The 16,229-nt window shown below is 26.0% G+C and overlaps 2 protein-coding genes across 3 annotated transcripts in view; one reads left to right on the forward strand and one right to left on the reverse strand.

Moving 5' to 3' along the window:
• Positions 1-16,229, forward strand: part of LOC122851549 (rho GTPase-activating protein gacU) — a 114,998-nt gene that overhangs the window by 44,482 nt on the left and 54,287 nt on the right. For both annotated transcript variants that reach the window (XM_044150859.1, XM_044150850.1), the window contains one exon: positions 15,055-15,139. The gene's annotated coding sequence lies outside the window, so the exon portion shown is untranslated. The remainder of the gene's footprint in view (positions 1-15,054; positions 15,140-16,229) is intronic.
• On the reverse strand, positions 4,689-7,031 carry LOC122860624. Its single transcript, XM_044164522.1, has 7 exons — positions 6,723-7,031; positions 6,365-6,635; positions 6,050-6,261; positions 5,666-5,910; positions 5,293-5,573; positions 5,104-5,227; positions 4,689-4,989 (listed from the first exon to the last, which is right to left on the reverse strand). Exons 1-7 carry the CDS (start codon positions 7,029-7,031, stop codon positions 4,689-4,691), a joined length of 1,743 nt encoding a protein of 580 aa, XP_044020457.1.

Raw genomic sequence — 16,229 nt, forward strand, 5'->3', positions numbered from 1 at the left:
ACGACTGAAATTTTATCCCGGGAATTATCAATATACTTATTTTTGTACACATAAAAAATAATTGTAATATATTGATAATTATTTTAGCACAAGATTTCAATATTATACTGTTTGAAAAATTAAAGTTTATGAAACCTTATTTGTTGTAAAGCATGGTTATAGGGGAAAGGTATCCCGGCTATGCCGAAGTACAGGCCTAATTTATCTATACTTGCCACATATTGGATACAATTTTTACTCGTCAAACAAATGAAATGATAGGATATATCGAAATACAGAGGAACTTTGATGTCCTTAATATAACAACATGCAAAATTTGTGGTAGTTTTTTAAAAAACTAAATATTAAAACCATGTGTCACTTGAAGAAAAATTATTATTCAAAAATGTCTTATCATTATCAAACAACGAAACAAATATATACTGATCATAACTCACTTTCAATAAGAGGTTTTTAAGCAGAAGCTGCATACTTATTTATTATTTGTCGCAAATTCAGGTACTGTCTTATTTTTAAATGTCATAAAATGATGGTAAGTTCATGTACGTAGTTAAATTTAATGAATATATTTTCAATGAAATATATCCACCAGATGTACCATCAATCTGTCCTTTATGAAATAATTCAATCCCGCTAATTGGTACACTCGTTTCAGGTGCAACTTCTGAAAGATCAAAAAATGGAATAGTTGTTTGTGATGCATCCTTAATCAAGTCTGATGCTCTGATAGTAATAAATTGATTTTCCTTAGAATCATGTGGATGTGTTTCAAATTTGAGTGGATCATCTGGATTATTTAAAATCAATTCAGGTCTGCGAAATGTGTAAATTCATAATTATTAAGCTATATAGAAAAAATTTCTTTAATTATAGGACAGAAACCATTTCGCAATATTCCTGCCCTAATAAAATTCAAATTTTGATTACAGTTGTTTGCAGGATTGTTCTTGAAATTCAGTATCAGTATTAATGTTTCCATTTTCATGATTGAAACCAACATATTTCGTTTGAAGTTTTAATAGATTTAAATTGTCATATTCAAATCTTACACCTGAAATTTAAATAATTTTTTCATAATTATCTGTTTTTTTTTTTTTTTTCTTTTGTATATGTTATAATGTACCAATCAACAAATGTTGTTCGTCTAATGTTAATTTCTGTAAACATAGAACTTTTGAATGAAGCTTATGTATTGAAATAAAATCTACATTTTCATACAGTGTATATTCTTTTCCATCTCCATAAATTGCGACGTTAGGAAATTTTTTTTTATATTTGAATGTTGGAAGTGGTACCCATCTTTCAGTATATTTATTGATTTCTCCATTTGGCAAAAGTTTACCTTCTCGAAGCTGAATATGAATCATACGATCTTTAGCAACAAGTCTCGCACCAGTTACTACCCTACAAACAAATTATACATGTATTTTAATATTTTGATGTTCCATAATATACTTGAGGGTTCTATACTCAACATTTTATGACTCGTTTCCGACCATAATAAACTAAAAGCTCGAATTGATTTGTTATCAGTGTCGATACTATCATCCTTGCAATCACAATAAACTGGATAATATTCAGTGGTTTTTCTATGGATTGGACTACCCCCTAGAACTTCGTTTGACAATTTAGTTGATTTACATGGATGACTTTTATCACCAAAAATATTTTCCTTTCTTGTACTAAGTTCTTTGTATTTTATCCAATAGTAATTTTTGGTACTTGTTTGATCTTCTTTATTCTATATTAATTTCGTTAATAATTATAATTTCATAACTGTTAATTAAACATTTAACGTAATCTCTATAATGTGCTTGAATTCATATTAATTTAATCATGAATATTGATATAATACTATGACAAAACTGTTGTTAACTTACTCGCTCACAATAGTCGATACTCCATACTTCTTTACAATTCGAAATCCAACCAGGACAAATTTTATCATAACTATGACTTTGTTCAATGGACTCGTTATGTAATTGAGACAATCGAAAAGTAGATGTTTTATTTTTAGCATATAGTATAAAATTAGCCCGATCAAGTACAGTGGTGTAATACATATTATTGAATGAAGCAAAGTTTTTTTGCCCTTAAAAAATAACGGCATGTTACTAATATTAAATGTTTTTTTTTTCCTCATAATTATTATTTGAACTCACCTATTATATTTTTATTTTCTTTGTATTCTTCATCACAACGTTGAATGAAATTTCTAGCATACTTCATTTTATTTTTGAACAAGCCGGTATATTCAATGATACTTTTTATTCTTTCATTTTTTGTATCGTTCATTTCATTAATATAACGTTTATGTTGAACTCTCCACATGTATGCAAAAGTCATTGCAGCCATACCTTGAATTTCCGTATAAATAATTTGTTTATAAAATGAAAATAATTGATATTGTGGTGTCATGTCTTCACATTTCATCCGTAATACATCATGAAACTTGTTTAAAAATGGTTTTTTATTTCTCTTCGTTTGAAAAAATATTTGCTTCAATTTAAACAAAATTGATTGAGGATAATCAGATCCAAGTGATAACATTTCTTCAGTTTTGCTTTGAAGATCCCATGATTTATTGTTCCTCAAAGATTCTGCCCATAATCGAGTTTCATTATATAAAAAATCAATTCTGTCAATCTTGTCATAAATTACTTCATAATGTCTTAAGAATTCTCGTTCCAATATATAATTTTCGATATTACTTTCGATACTGTTAATTTGTAAATTGATATTATCGAGCTTCACTGTTATTACGTCGAAAATTTTAGATATGCTTTCATCTATCTGATAAAGTGTATCATCTGGTGACAATTTCATTTCTGCACTTAAATAAAGTGATGTTATACTACTGATAGAGTTGATTGTCTCAATTGCAAGTTTAACGTATGATGCATTTTGAAACCTCGAAATTGCAAGTAATATTAAAATAACCGAAAAATATTTGTAATACATTTTTAAACTATTTTCATAAACAAAAATGTACTCTTCCTTGGAATAGAACACAGTGACTGATTCTCTGGGAGTTAAGAGTCTAATAATCACTCTATTTTTCAAACCAGTCACAGGTATAATATTTATTTAATAATCTGTTGAAAAAATTGATAAAATTTTGCCCTTGATAATAAGTACACTAATGTAATAATTACGTGTTACAATTATCATTGGTCCACGTAACTTCAACCTAAAAACAAGAAAATAAATCAACCTGGCAACTTCTTACTTTAATAGTTAGATAATTTTGTTTAAAAACAAATAAAAATTAACGATAAGCCTTATCTTTATTGCCCTTAATAATACGTACAGTTTTTTTGTAAATATATATTTTTTCGTCAAAAAAAATGTACAAAAAAAAATATGAAAAACAAAATTTTAAATGACACTTATGCTTCTTTACTTTCAATGCAATGATACATAGAAATTGTTATATTAATTCAATGTACAATGAAAGACAAGTCAACTTTCTCTGATAATACTGTAAGAAAAAATCTCATCAATTACAAATTATCCGTTAGATATTAGTCTGCTTATGAATGTTTTAGTCATCTCTATATTCAACTATCACTTCCCTTTTTTTATTTTTTTATCAATCTCCATCTACATCTTTATTTTTTATTTATGTTTTCCTTTCTTTTTTTTTTTTTTTTGACAAAACCATAAAACATAAATGTTTTCGAGCAAATAATTTTCAATATTAACTGGACTTATGATGATGATGATGATGATGATGATTAGCTTGAAAAACGGTATCAAAAAATGATGATCATTCAACAAGACGTTTATATAAACTTGACTTGTAGCGTTTAGCAAATAACCAGGTTAAACCACCACCATACTTCAGTGATAGTTCATGTGTAGGTAAAGATAATTATTAATATTCTAAAACAAAAAAATAGCAGCAATAATTGTTATTACCTTTATGAAAAATTGAAGATTCTTTTAAATAAAAAAAGTGAAATATTTTAAGCAGAGAACAAAAACAAGACAAGCATGCTGAATAAAGATCAATATGAAATTGCATGGCTGAGGGCATGATTGTCTCAACAATTGTTAATAACAAAAATAAAATTATTAATAAATTACAGTTTCCGATACATAAAAATGCAATCTATCGACTTTCATTCAAATATGCATTATCAGTCTCTGATAATTTTAAATAAGACTGAAATTTTATCCCGGGAATTATAAATACTTATTTCAGTACACATAAAAAATAATTGTAATATATTGATAATTATTTTAGCACAAGATTTCAATATCATATACTGTTTGAAAAATTAAAGTTTATGAAACCTTATTTGTTGTAAAGCATGGTTATATAGATATAGGGAAAAGGTATCCCGGCTATGCCGAAGTACGAGCCCAATTTATCTATACTCGCCACATATTGGATACAATTTTTACTCGTAAAACAAATGAAATGATAGGATATATCGAAATACGACGGAACTTTGATGTCCTTAATATAACAACATGCAAAATTTGTGGTAGTTTTTTAAAAAACTAAATAATAAAACCATGTGTCACTTGAAGAAAAATTATTATTCAAAAATGTCTTATCATTATCAAACAAACAAACAAACAAATATATACTGATCATAACTCACTTTCAATAAGAGGTTTTTATGCAGAAGCTGCATACTTATTTATTATTTGTCACAAATTCAGGTGTTGTTATATCTTTAAATGTCATAAAATGATGGTAAGTTCATGTACGTAGTTAAATTTAATGAATATATTTTCAATGAAATATATCCACCAGATGTACCATCAAGCTGTCCTTTATGAAATAATTCAATCCCGCTAATTGGTACGCTTATTTCGGGTGCAACTTCTAAAAGATCAAAAAATGGAATAGTTGTTTGTGATGCATCCTTAATCAAGTCTGATGCTCTGATAGTAATAAATTGATTTTCCTTAGAATCATGTGGATGTGTATTAAATTTGAGTGGATCATCTGGATTATTCAAAATCAATTCAGGTCTGCGAAATGTGTAAACTCATAATTATTAAGCTATATAGAAAATATTTCGTTAATTATAGGACAGGAACCATTTCGCAATATTCCTGCCCTAATAAAATTCAAATTTTTATTACAGTTGTTTGCAGGATTGTTCTTGAAATTCAGTATCAGTATTAATGTTTCCATTTTCATGATTGAAACCAATATATTTTGTTTCAAGTCTCAAATGATTTGAATGATCATATTTGAATCTTACACCTGAAATTTAAATAACTTCTTCATAATGATCTGTTTCTTTTTTTCTTTTATATGCTATAATATACCAATCAACAAGTATTGTCCGTCTAACGTCAGTTTTTGTAAACATAGAACTTTCGAATAAAGCGCTTGTATCGAAATAAAATGAACATATTCATTCAGTGCATATTCCTTTCCATCTTCATGAATTGCCTTGTTAGGAAATTTTTTTTCATATTTAAATGTTGGAAGTGGTACCCATCTTTCAGTATTTTTATCAATTTCTCCATAGGGCAAAAGTTTACCTTCTCGAAGCTGAATATGAATCATACGATCTTTAGCAACTAGTCTCGCACCAGTTACTACCCTACAAACAAATTATACATGTATTTTAATATTTTGATGTTTCATAATATACTTGAGGGTTCTATACTCAACATTTTATGACTCGTTTCCGACCATAATAAACTAAAAGCTCGAATTGATTTGTTATCAGTGTCAATACTATCATCCTTGCAATCACAATAAACTGGATAATATTCAGTGGTTTTTCTATGGATTGGACTACCCCCTAGAACTTCGTTTGACAATTTAGTTGATTTACATGGATGACTTTTATCACCAAAAATCTTTTCCTTTCTTGTACTAAGTTCTGTGTATTTTATCCAATAATAATTTTTGGTACTTGTTTGATTTTCTTCTTTCTATATTAATTCCATTAATAATTATAATTTCATAACTGTTATTTAAACATTTAAGGTAATCTCTATAATGTGCTTGAATTCATATTAATTTAATCATGAATATTGATATAATACCATGACAAGACTGTTGTTAACTTACTCGCTCACAATAGTCGATACTCCATACTTCTTTACAATTCGAAATCCAACCAGGACAAATTTTATCATAACTATGACTGTGATCAATGGACTCGTTATGTAATTGAGACAATCGAAAAGTAGGTCTTTTGTTTTCAGCATAAAGTATAAAATTAGCCCGATCAAGTACAGTGGTGTAATACATATTGTTGAATGAAGCATATGTATTATTACCTTAAAAAACAAAAATAAAAAAGTCTTAATGGTATAGTTTTTTCGTCCTTTAAAAACAACATCATGTTATTAATATACATGTACAATTATTATTTCAACCCACCTTTTCTGTTTTTATCTATTTTGTATTTTGCATCACATTGTCGAATGAAATTTCTAGCAAATTTCATTTTATTTTTAAACAACCCAGTATATTCAATGATGCTTCTTATTCTTTCGTACTTTATTTCATCTAGTTCATAAAGAAAACTTGTATGTTTAACTCTCCATGCACATGCAAAAGCCATTGCAGCCATACCTTGAGCTTCTGTATAAATAAGTTGTTTATACAATGAAAATAATTGATATTGTGGTGTCATATCCTCACATTTCATCTGTAATACATCATAAAATTTGTTTAAAAATGGTTGTTTTTTATTTCTCCTCATTTGAAAAAATATTTTCTTTAACTCAAACAATACTGATTGAGGGTAATCAGGTCCAAGTGATAACATTTCATCAGTTTTGTTTTGAAGATCCCATGATTTATTTTTTCCCAAAGATTCTGCCCATAATCGAGTTTCATTATATAAAAAATCAATTCTGTCAATCTTGTCATATACTACTTCATACTGTCTTAAGAATTCTCGTTCCAATATATAATTTTCGATATTACTTTCGATATTGTTAATTTGTAAAGTGATATTATCGAGTTTCATTGCTACTACGTCGGAAATTTTAGATATGCTTTTATCTATCTGATAAAGTTTGTCATCTGGTGCCAATTTCATTTCTGCATTTAAATAAATTGATGTTATACTACTAATAAAGTTGATTGTTTCAATTGCAAGTTCAACGTATGATGCATTTTGAATCCTCGAAATTGCAAGTAATATTAAAATAACCGAAAAATATTTGTAATACATTTATAAACTATTTTTATAAACAAAATCATATACTTTTCCTTGGAATAGAGCACAATGACTGATTCTTTGGGAGTTATGTATGTATGTTAAGAGGCTAATCATTGCTCTATATTTTAAACCACTCACAGGTCTAATATTTATTTAATAATCTGCTGAAAAGATTGATAAAATTTTATCCTCGATAATAAGTACACTAATGTAATAACTACGTGTTTCAATCATTATTGGTCCACGTAACTTCAATTAAAAAATAAATCAACCTAGCAACCTCTTAGTTTAATAGTTATCAGATAATTTTGTTTAAAAACAAATAAAAATTAATGATAAGCCTTATCTTTATTCCCCTTAATGATACGTACAGTTTTTTTTTAAATATATATTTTTTCGTCAAAAAAAATGTACAAAAAAAAATATGAAAAACAAAATTTTAAATGACACTTATGCTTCCTTACTTTCAATGCAATGATACATAAAAATTGTTATATTAATTCAATGTACAATGAAAGACAAGTCAACTTTCTCTGATAATACTGTAAGAAAAAATCTCATCAATTACAAATTATCCGTTAGATATTAGTCTGCTTATGAATGTTTTAGTCATCTCTATATTCAACTATCACTTCCCTTTTTTTATTTTTTTATCAATCTCCATCTACATCTTTATTTTTTATTTATGTTTTCCTTTCTTTTTTTTTTTTTTTTCGACAAAACCATAAAACATAAATGCTTTCGAGCAAATAATTTTCAATATTAACTGGACTTATGATGATGATGATGATGATGATAATGATGATTAGCTTGAGAAACGGTATCAAAAAATGATGTTCATTCAACAAGACGTTTATGATTAAAAGCCGTTATATAAGTTTGACTTGTAGCGTTTAGCAAATAACCGCAGTGATAGTTCATATGTGTGTATAAGCAAAGATAATTATTAATATTCTAAAACAAAAAAATAGCAGCAATAATTATTGTTACGTTTAAGAAAAAATTGAAAACTGTTTTAAATAAAAAAAAGTAATATATTGTAAGGAGAAAACAAAAACAAGACAAGCATCCTGAATAAAGAAAATAAAACATGATGAAAAATAAAAATAAAAAAATCAGTTGAATCTTGGTCTGATTGGTATTTACGAGGTACTTTTATCGTCTCTCTTGGTGGAAAAGGATCACGTCCAAGAAAGATTGTAACCCGGAAATTGTATACAAAAGACACCATGGTTGACTACAATAGGATCCAAAGGATAAGTCGTCCTCTTTTCACCTCTCGATTATTCTCATCTTGGTTCATGCGACCAGTGTCTTGATATTTTTTTTTTATATGTATACATATTTTTTATAACACAAACACAATGTCAATTGGTTCAACGGTACACCAATGATACATACAATATACTTTTTAAAATCCAAAAATATCACCAGTATATATTTTTTTATAAACACTATTAAATTCTTGTTTATATATATTTTATTTATTTTTTATTATTCTTCATCTTGATATATATTTTATATCAAATACATATTTGCATAGTGTTACGTGTTAAATTCAAATAGAATAAATTTTCCAAGTCTCGTTTAAACGATGGCGCCAAGAAAAACACTTTGCGTCATTGTTCATTTGTTTATAATAAAAAAATGTATAGATTTTTTTGTCTTATATAATTTTTATATATTGATATTTGATTATTTTCTTTGTCTGTGTGTAATTTTTCTTCTTTTTTACAATCTTTTTGACTGTAAAGTTTTAAATATTTGCATAATCTTGGTTTGAATCAAATAAATGCAAAGAACGTCGAGAGATTGTTGAAGTAAGATAACATCCAGGGCGGCCCAATGATGTCCATGGAAAATATATAGTATACTTATATCCATTTGTGCTTCTGTATCTGTTTATTATTATTATTATTATTATTATTATAACAACATATCAACATTTTGTATACTTGTTTAATTCAAGAAGTGCAATCTCGTCAGCAGGGAGTTATCTCTAATGCTCATCATCACCATCATCATTACTTTCATCTTGGTCATTATTATCACCATTAGAATTATATATTATTTTTTTTACGTTTTTATAATAGCATAGTTACATTGAGAGAAAAATTTCACAAAAATTAGTTGTAAAGCACGATAATATTGAGGCAAAAGTAATTTATTCAAATTATAAAATTGTGTCGTTAGATTTTTAACATACTTTGAACATACTTTGACAATTTTTATTTTGATAATACTTATATCCATTGAGTTGGATTTTTCTTACATTGATTCTACAAATTAGGAGCTTTTAATATTAATTTTTTTTCATTTTTAAAATACCTAAAATAACGTAATGCTACATGAAGTTGTTGATGGGTTTTTTTAAATTTTTATTTCAATATTTTTTGGTGGTTAGGCCTTTTTGTTAGTAAGACAATGATATATGTATGATATATTTGTTATTATCTATTTAATGTTGTTGTTTATCTCTGGACAAATGAGTATAATGTCAGATTGATATTGATGAAAAATTGACGGAACAAGTAGGTAATGCACTGTGTCATCAAAACTGACTTTAGTCAGTTAACAGATTGCAATATTTATTACTTGATAGACACCTCCAAAAATATAATATGTACAATTATTTAATTCTTTTAATTAAAATTTAAACTTCAATTTTGTTTTTAAAAAACATACCATAAAAAATAGTAATTCCCGATCAAATAAAAATACAAAAAATTAACCAGAAAGCTCTTTATTTTTACTTAAGTGTTTTTTAGACATCATGTCTTTCTATATATTGGTCAGACAACAATGATCGCAACACTTTTGACATTAATAAACATTTTTAAAATGTATCATAATGAAATTTCAATTTCAAATAAAAATGTAGGTGATTATGTCTGGTAGACATAGGGGAAATTCATCAAATACATAGATCTTACTTATATATTATGTTATAGATTGTATAGTGATGTCGAAAATTCACCACATATATTTGATCATCGATGCATTCAATCGGATAATTTGTTGTTACGGTGTTAAGAAACATCAATTCATAGTATCTTCATTTAAAATTAAGTGGTTAATGTAAATAAATATACCGACATTTTGTTGTGTTGAATTTCTCAAGATATATATAAAGAATTTTGCGATGCGTAGCGATCAAGGTGGAGGTCGGTGGTCTGTATATGTATAACCCTTAATTCAACCTCTTCTTCCTTTCTCAACTTTTCCACGCGAGACTGCACCAAGAAAAAGAAGAATAATGTATGAAAATTCTCTAGACCGGATACTTTTTTTTATTTTATTTTTTTATATATGCAACTGAAGACTGTGCACTAATTTGGATCATATAATATTTTTAAGATGCACTTTCAACATCACTTTCGCACATAGTAAATAACTTGATATTAATTTAATATTGCAATTAATTTCAATATGAAATTTAAATTTTTTATATATTTTATTTAAGCACATTTTTTTGACCGTTCTTTTTGATGAATCTTATATATTCAAGGTTGAGATGATCCTTGATCAACAAGTAGATATATACACTTTAAAGGAAAATAAAAAAAAAACGATAAAAGGGTATGTGTTTGTGAAGGCGTCTCAAAGACGGAACGGAAACAAGTCGATGAATAATTATGCGTCGGCGTGAGCGGATATCTCACGATGCATTGACCTTGTAGTTGTGTATATATTTTACTTTGAATTTACAATTTGGATGTATCTTTTATTCCTAGAAAAGATGAATCTTTTATATCTTCTATTTTTAAAGATTGAAAAATGATGGATTTAAAATTGTAATAACGTCACTGGAAGCGTTCTATTTGAAATCACTTAAAGTTACCTATATCAAATCAAGAGACGAACTGTAAAATCACTGAATAATTTCAATTTAAAATTACTTGAAATTAATGTTTTAGGTATGCAACTTTGAGTGACTATATTTAAAGTCACTTGAAATCATTTAAAGCCAGTGGAATCAAATGAAACCCAATGAGCTATGTAAAATCATAAAATAATTAATAATACATTTTTTGTTTTTTTAAATTTATAATTCTAATTATTAAATTTTTTCATGACTATTTTGATGACTATAGTTTTAACTGATAAACTTGTCACAAGATATTATTTAAATTGAATTAAATAAATACAAATTTATTTAATCATAAATGTGATTCAATTTTTTATTTTTTATAAATACATAAAAAAAATAAAATTTAATTTTTAATAAAATAAAATTATTCATAAACAAAAAGTCATATTTATTATTAAAAATAATTTACATATAAATATTATTTAAAATAATTATTTCATTTGTATAAATTTTTTTTTTATCAAAAATTTATATCAAAATTATTTGCTTTATTTTATCATCAAGTATAATTTATTATTCATCAATTTATATTATCTAATAAATTTGATTATCAAAAGTTTTATATTTATTCAATAAATTAATATAAATTCTGTATTTTTATAGTTTTAAAAAATCAACTATATTATTATTGAAGCATCACTGATTTGAAACCTCAAAGTTTCATCAATTCAAGGTCCCAAAAACGAAAAAAATAAACATGCATTTCAAGAATTCTTCAAGTCAGATGAGAAAAAAAATAAATAAAACCTAATAATTTTTCCAAAATGACAATCTACTTGTCATGTTGATGATGAGGTTAATGACTTCAAATATGAATACATTTGAATAAAAAAAAATAATGAAAAATTTTTTCTTTTCAACTGATATATATATATATTTGTAAAGAATGATACTTAATAGTATTGTTGGCTTGTTATTTAAATAATTTTTCTGATTTACAAGTAAAGGCTAATAAGGACATATATTTCAACACACTCTGGTCACACTAACGTATATATGATTCACGATGCATAACATGTACTGAAAAAAATGAGTAACGACCTGTCGTGTATTTATTTATTATTATCATTTTTTTCTGTCTCATGTCATTTTTTAAATTTTTAATACGATATGTCATCGCTTTAATATTTGTAACGGAACACAACCAATCTACAATACATCACATCTAAAAGTTCAAATACCCAAAGTTTCTTAATTATTCCCTAAATTCTAATATATTTATTCAAATTCCAATTTTTTATAACGTCAACAAAATAATATATTTAACGACGTGATGATTGCACTACATCAAACATTATATATTCATAAAAAAATACATATAGTTGTTTGTAATTTTATGCAGCAATCAAATGTTAGTTGTAAAATAAAATTAAAAAAAAAAACAGAAGTTAAATATATTTATAAAGATAGTAAAAATGATTATAATTTTCTTATTGATCTGGGCGTGTCGATGATCCTTGCGTTTTGTCCTTCACATGATCATGAAATTTTCAGATGATCTTAATGATAGCCCACCATCGTCGCGACACGCATGTCTAGACATAAATATATGAAAATCAAATTTTTTATATGTTTAAATATGCGCAGTGATCGTTGTCATATTTAATTGCTAAAACAAGTTCATAATATTCTATGAATTTCATTTTTAAAATATTATTTACTAATTTTACAAGAAAATTGATTATACTTGGTGATAATTAAAAGCTATATAATGAATATTTAATTGTTAATATTGGAAAATATATTATCTATAATAATTTTTAAAAAAATGAAAGCTTATTTTGATTTTTATGTTTTCATGTATATATTTAAAATGGGAGTTTATATTTCTGTTCAATGATTTTTATTGTTTTGCAAAAAAATATATTTTTATTTTTTTTTTTTGTTTTGTTTCTGGTCTGTGCGGTCGTTCAGGAGTTTTGCGTTTACGCACAAACTTAAAAAGCGTGCGTATATATATATGCAAGAAAGGCGGCGTCTCGGTTCGCCACGCTGACGAAGGTTAAGTTATCTTTTCGTTGCGATCTAAACCGTTTTACATGTCGCCTATAGTCAGTACTTGCGAGACACAAGGAATACTGGAATATATATAGGTATATTCTGACTTGGTATAGCCATGGTTACATTGTCATTTTATGAACATGGATATATATCTGGTGGTCTACGCGCAATTTGCGCATTTAATTGCCTTGAATAAACTCTTTTTTATTATTTTTTTTTTTTTCAAACTTCTTTTACTTCTACTTCTTTATTTTCTTTTTTAATTTTTATATTCAAAGCTTTTCTTGGCGACAAACCAAGTAGAGTATAGTTGAAAAATTTTCTGAAGTTTATACTTTTATGATTGCATGTCATTAAATGATTTAAATTCCGTAAAGCCTCATGAAATTTTGTATAATATTAAAAAAAAAAATTATACACATAATAACCCCGTCGTTTTATTATTCTTTAGATGTATATTTAATTTTTTTTGTTTTTATATTAATTAAACTGTTAATTTTTTTAGATTGAACTTTTCAATTTTTTAGATTAAACTTTTAATTTGTACTGTCCTTAGAGAGCTTTTTTTTATTTTAGGGATGACTTTGAATGATGGCATTAAAAATTATACAAATCAATTCATTTCCAGCTGATTTTTTTTTTTTGCAAAGAGTCAATTGAAATGTAAACTTATTTATGATCCAAATTTTACAAAATTAATCATCAATAATAACAATAAAAAAACAACAATTAAAATGAAAAAAAAAAATACAATTATTAATTCAAGTATAATTATCGATTTTTTATTGTCATTTTTGAAGGTTAATTTTTCAAATTTATTTTCCAATTAGACTTGAATTGTAACTGACTCATTGATGAGAAAAAAAAATAGTTTAGTATATTTATCTATAAGGATCCAAATATTTTTGGCTGTTTTTTCTATATTAAAAAAAATTTGTGTTCTAATTTGATAGATATCTCATTTTCCATAGCAACCACAAGTTTTTTTTTCATATTAAAAATTACTTTCTATTAAATCAATTGTTATATTAAAAAAAAATGACATAAATTTTGTATTTATATTAAAAATTTTTCAATTGGATAAAAGTACAATTTGTATATATACCATTACACAAAATGACATGACATTCCGGTTTCACTAGCTAACGATTGCGGAAGAAATGAAACTCGTCACTCTCTAAGTTGGGGTTAAATTCTCTATATACATAAATGCCCATACATAAAATTCACATGTGTGTGTGTGTGTCGATGACCCTGCGTGCACATAAAATACATAGCTATATGTCACCTAACTACATGTCTCTATTTATTTTTCATTTTATAATACATATTTTTATCCTTTCATAAGAAAAAAACGAATAAAATTAAAAATTATTTTTCAAGTTTATAAACTGTAAACCTTTCCTTTTTTTTCCCTACGAATTCCGCAAAAATTATCATGCAAATTTGAAGGCTCATCTTCTTGATGTACATTTATATAATTTCACAAAACCTTATATTTATTTGAAATGCTTATTTGTGGTATCATGTATGAAATCATACAAAATAAGACATTAATTTTAAATATCATTTGAATTTTAGTTATACACTTTTGTTATTTATAATTTACAAAATAGAAAAATACATTTAACAATCACTTTTAAGAGCTTTTAAGAGCTTTTTTGTGATAATATAATTAATCAATATATATTCTAAAAATAATAATATGATTTTTATAAAATTGGGAAAAATATATTCAGTGTTATTTTTTTTATTACACTCATTATATGCAAACAACTTAAACACATGGTTTTTATTTTTGGCAACGTGGATAGTCATTTGCTGTTTTATCAAATTTCATTTGCATGTAAACACCAGTTACTATATAAACATATTATTTTTTTATTTATAACACAATCCAATTTACATCAGAGATAATTTTTCAAGTATAATCATTACTTCATAGCTCTTTTTTTTCTTTTCTTTCTTGGCATTTTTTTAAAGCTGTTTGTATTTAACATTTTTTTTTTTTATATTGAATTTTTTCAGGTCTTAAAGTTGCAGTTGTGTTTGGTGGCTGAGCAAGCTCGGACGTAAAGGATCCACGTCGAGAAATTACACACTATACTCGAACGTAAGTTTTGTATATTAAAAAAATTTTTTTATTATTATTTTGAGTATATATATTTTGTTTTTCTTTGGTCCTTTCGCTTTTATTATTTTTTTTTTTTTTGCATTTGCATTAATTGCCAGTGTGAGATTCCGTGGTGGACCGCCTCAAGGGTGCACGTAAATATATATATACAGTTTTGCAGTTAACGACCGTTTCACGTGAGATTTATGTTCTCACGGAAGAGAGAACAAGAGAGTAAATATAAGTAAGATAGAAATAAGTTTAGATGAGTAGTATTTGTGTGTACTATATGAACCCGGGTGTAATATTTACTTTTATATATACATGCTTGCTACTGGGCGTACGCTCTTATGGGCAGATATATATACTTTTTAACTTTCAGTGCGTTAACACAAGTATACACATGTGTTTATGTAAAACCGAAAAACCGCAGTCAGTTTCTTAATTACAATCTAAATTACTATGGTACAAGTGATATGAATGCTATAATGTTATTTGTAGACAGCTTATGTTAATTACTTGTTACTTCATCGTCATCATCAGTTTTAATGATTTATTATATGTACTAACGGATTTATCAATTTTCATGAAAATTTCATGCTTGATAGTAAAAAAGTTTCGTCTTTAATTTCAATTTCATTTGATGGAAAAAAAAATATCAGGCGTAACGGTTGAAGGCAATACGTATATCGGTCTGGTTATGTCTATTTGAAAATTAACATTTTTAATATACAACGGTGAGTTGTCGTGTTTTGTACTCATTTATTTTTTAATTATCAAACCGGCAGATTGATTTTTTTATCGTCACAGTCTATGGATTTAGGGTATACACTGATTGTCGCACTGACATAACTGTGTGCAGAAATTAAAATTTAATTTTTAATTTAAGAAACTATCAAAGTAAATAAAATAAATAAATTTATAATTAAATAAATAGAGACATAAAAAAATTAAAAATATAGTTAACGTATTAATTAAAAAAGAAAAAAAAAATTCTACTAAAAAAATTGACGAAAAGTAAAAAATTGACAAGTAGTAAAATCCACAATTCCGTATGTGGTCAGACACGCCAAAAAAAAAAAAAAAAAAA

Source organism: Aphidius gifuensis, linkage group LG1, assembly GCF_014905175.1.
Source record: "Aphidius gifuensis isolate YNYX2018 linkage group LG1, ASM1490517v1, whole genome shotgun sequence".
NCBI classification, from domain to species: domain Eukaryota; kingdom Metazoa; phylum Arthropoda; class Insecta; order Hymenoptera; family Braconidae; genus Aphidius; species Aphidius gifuensis.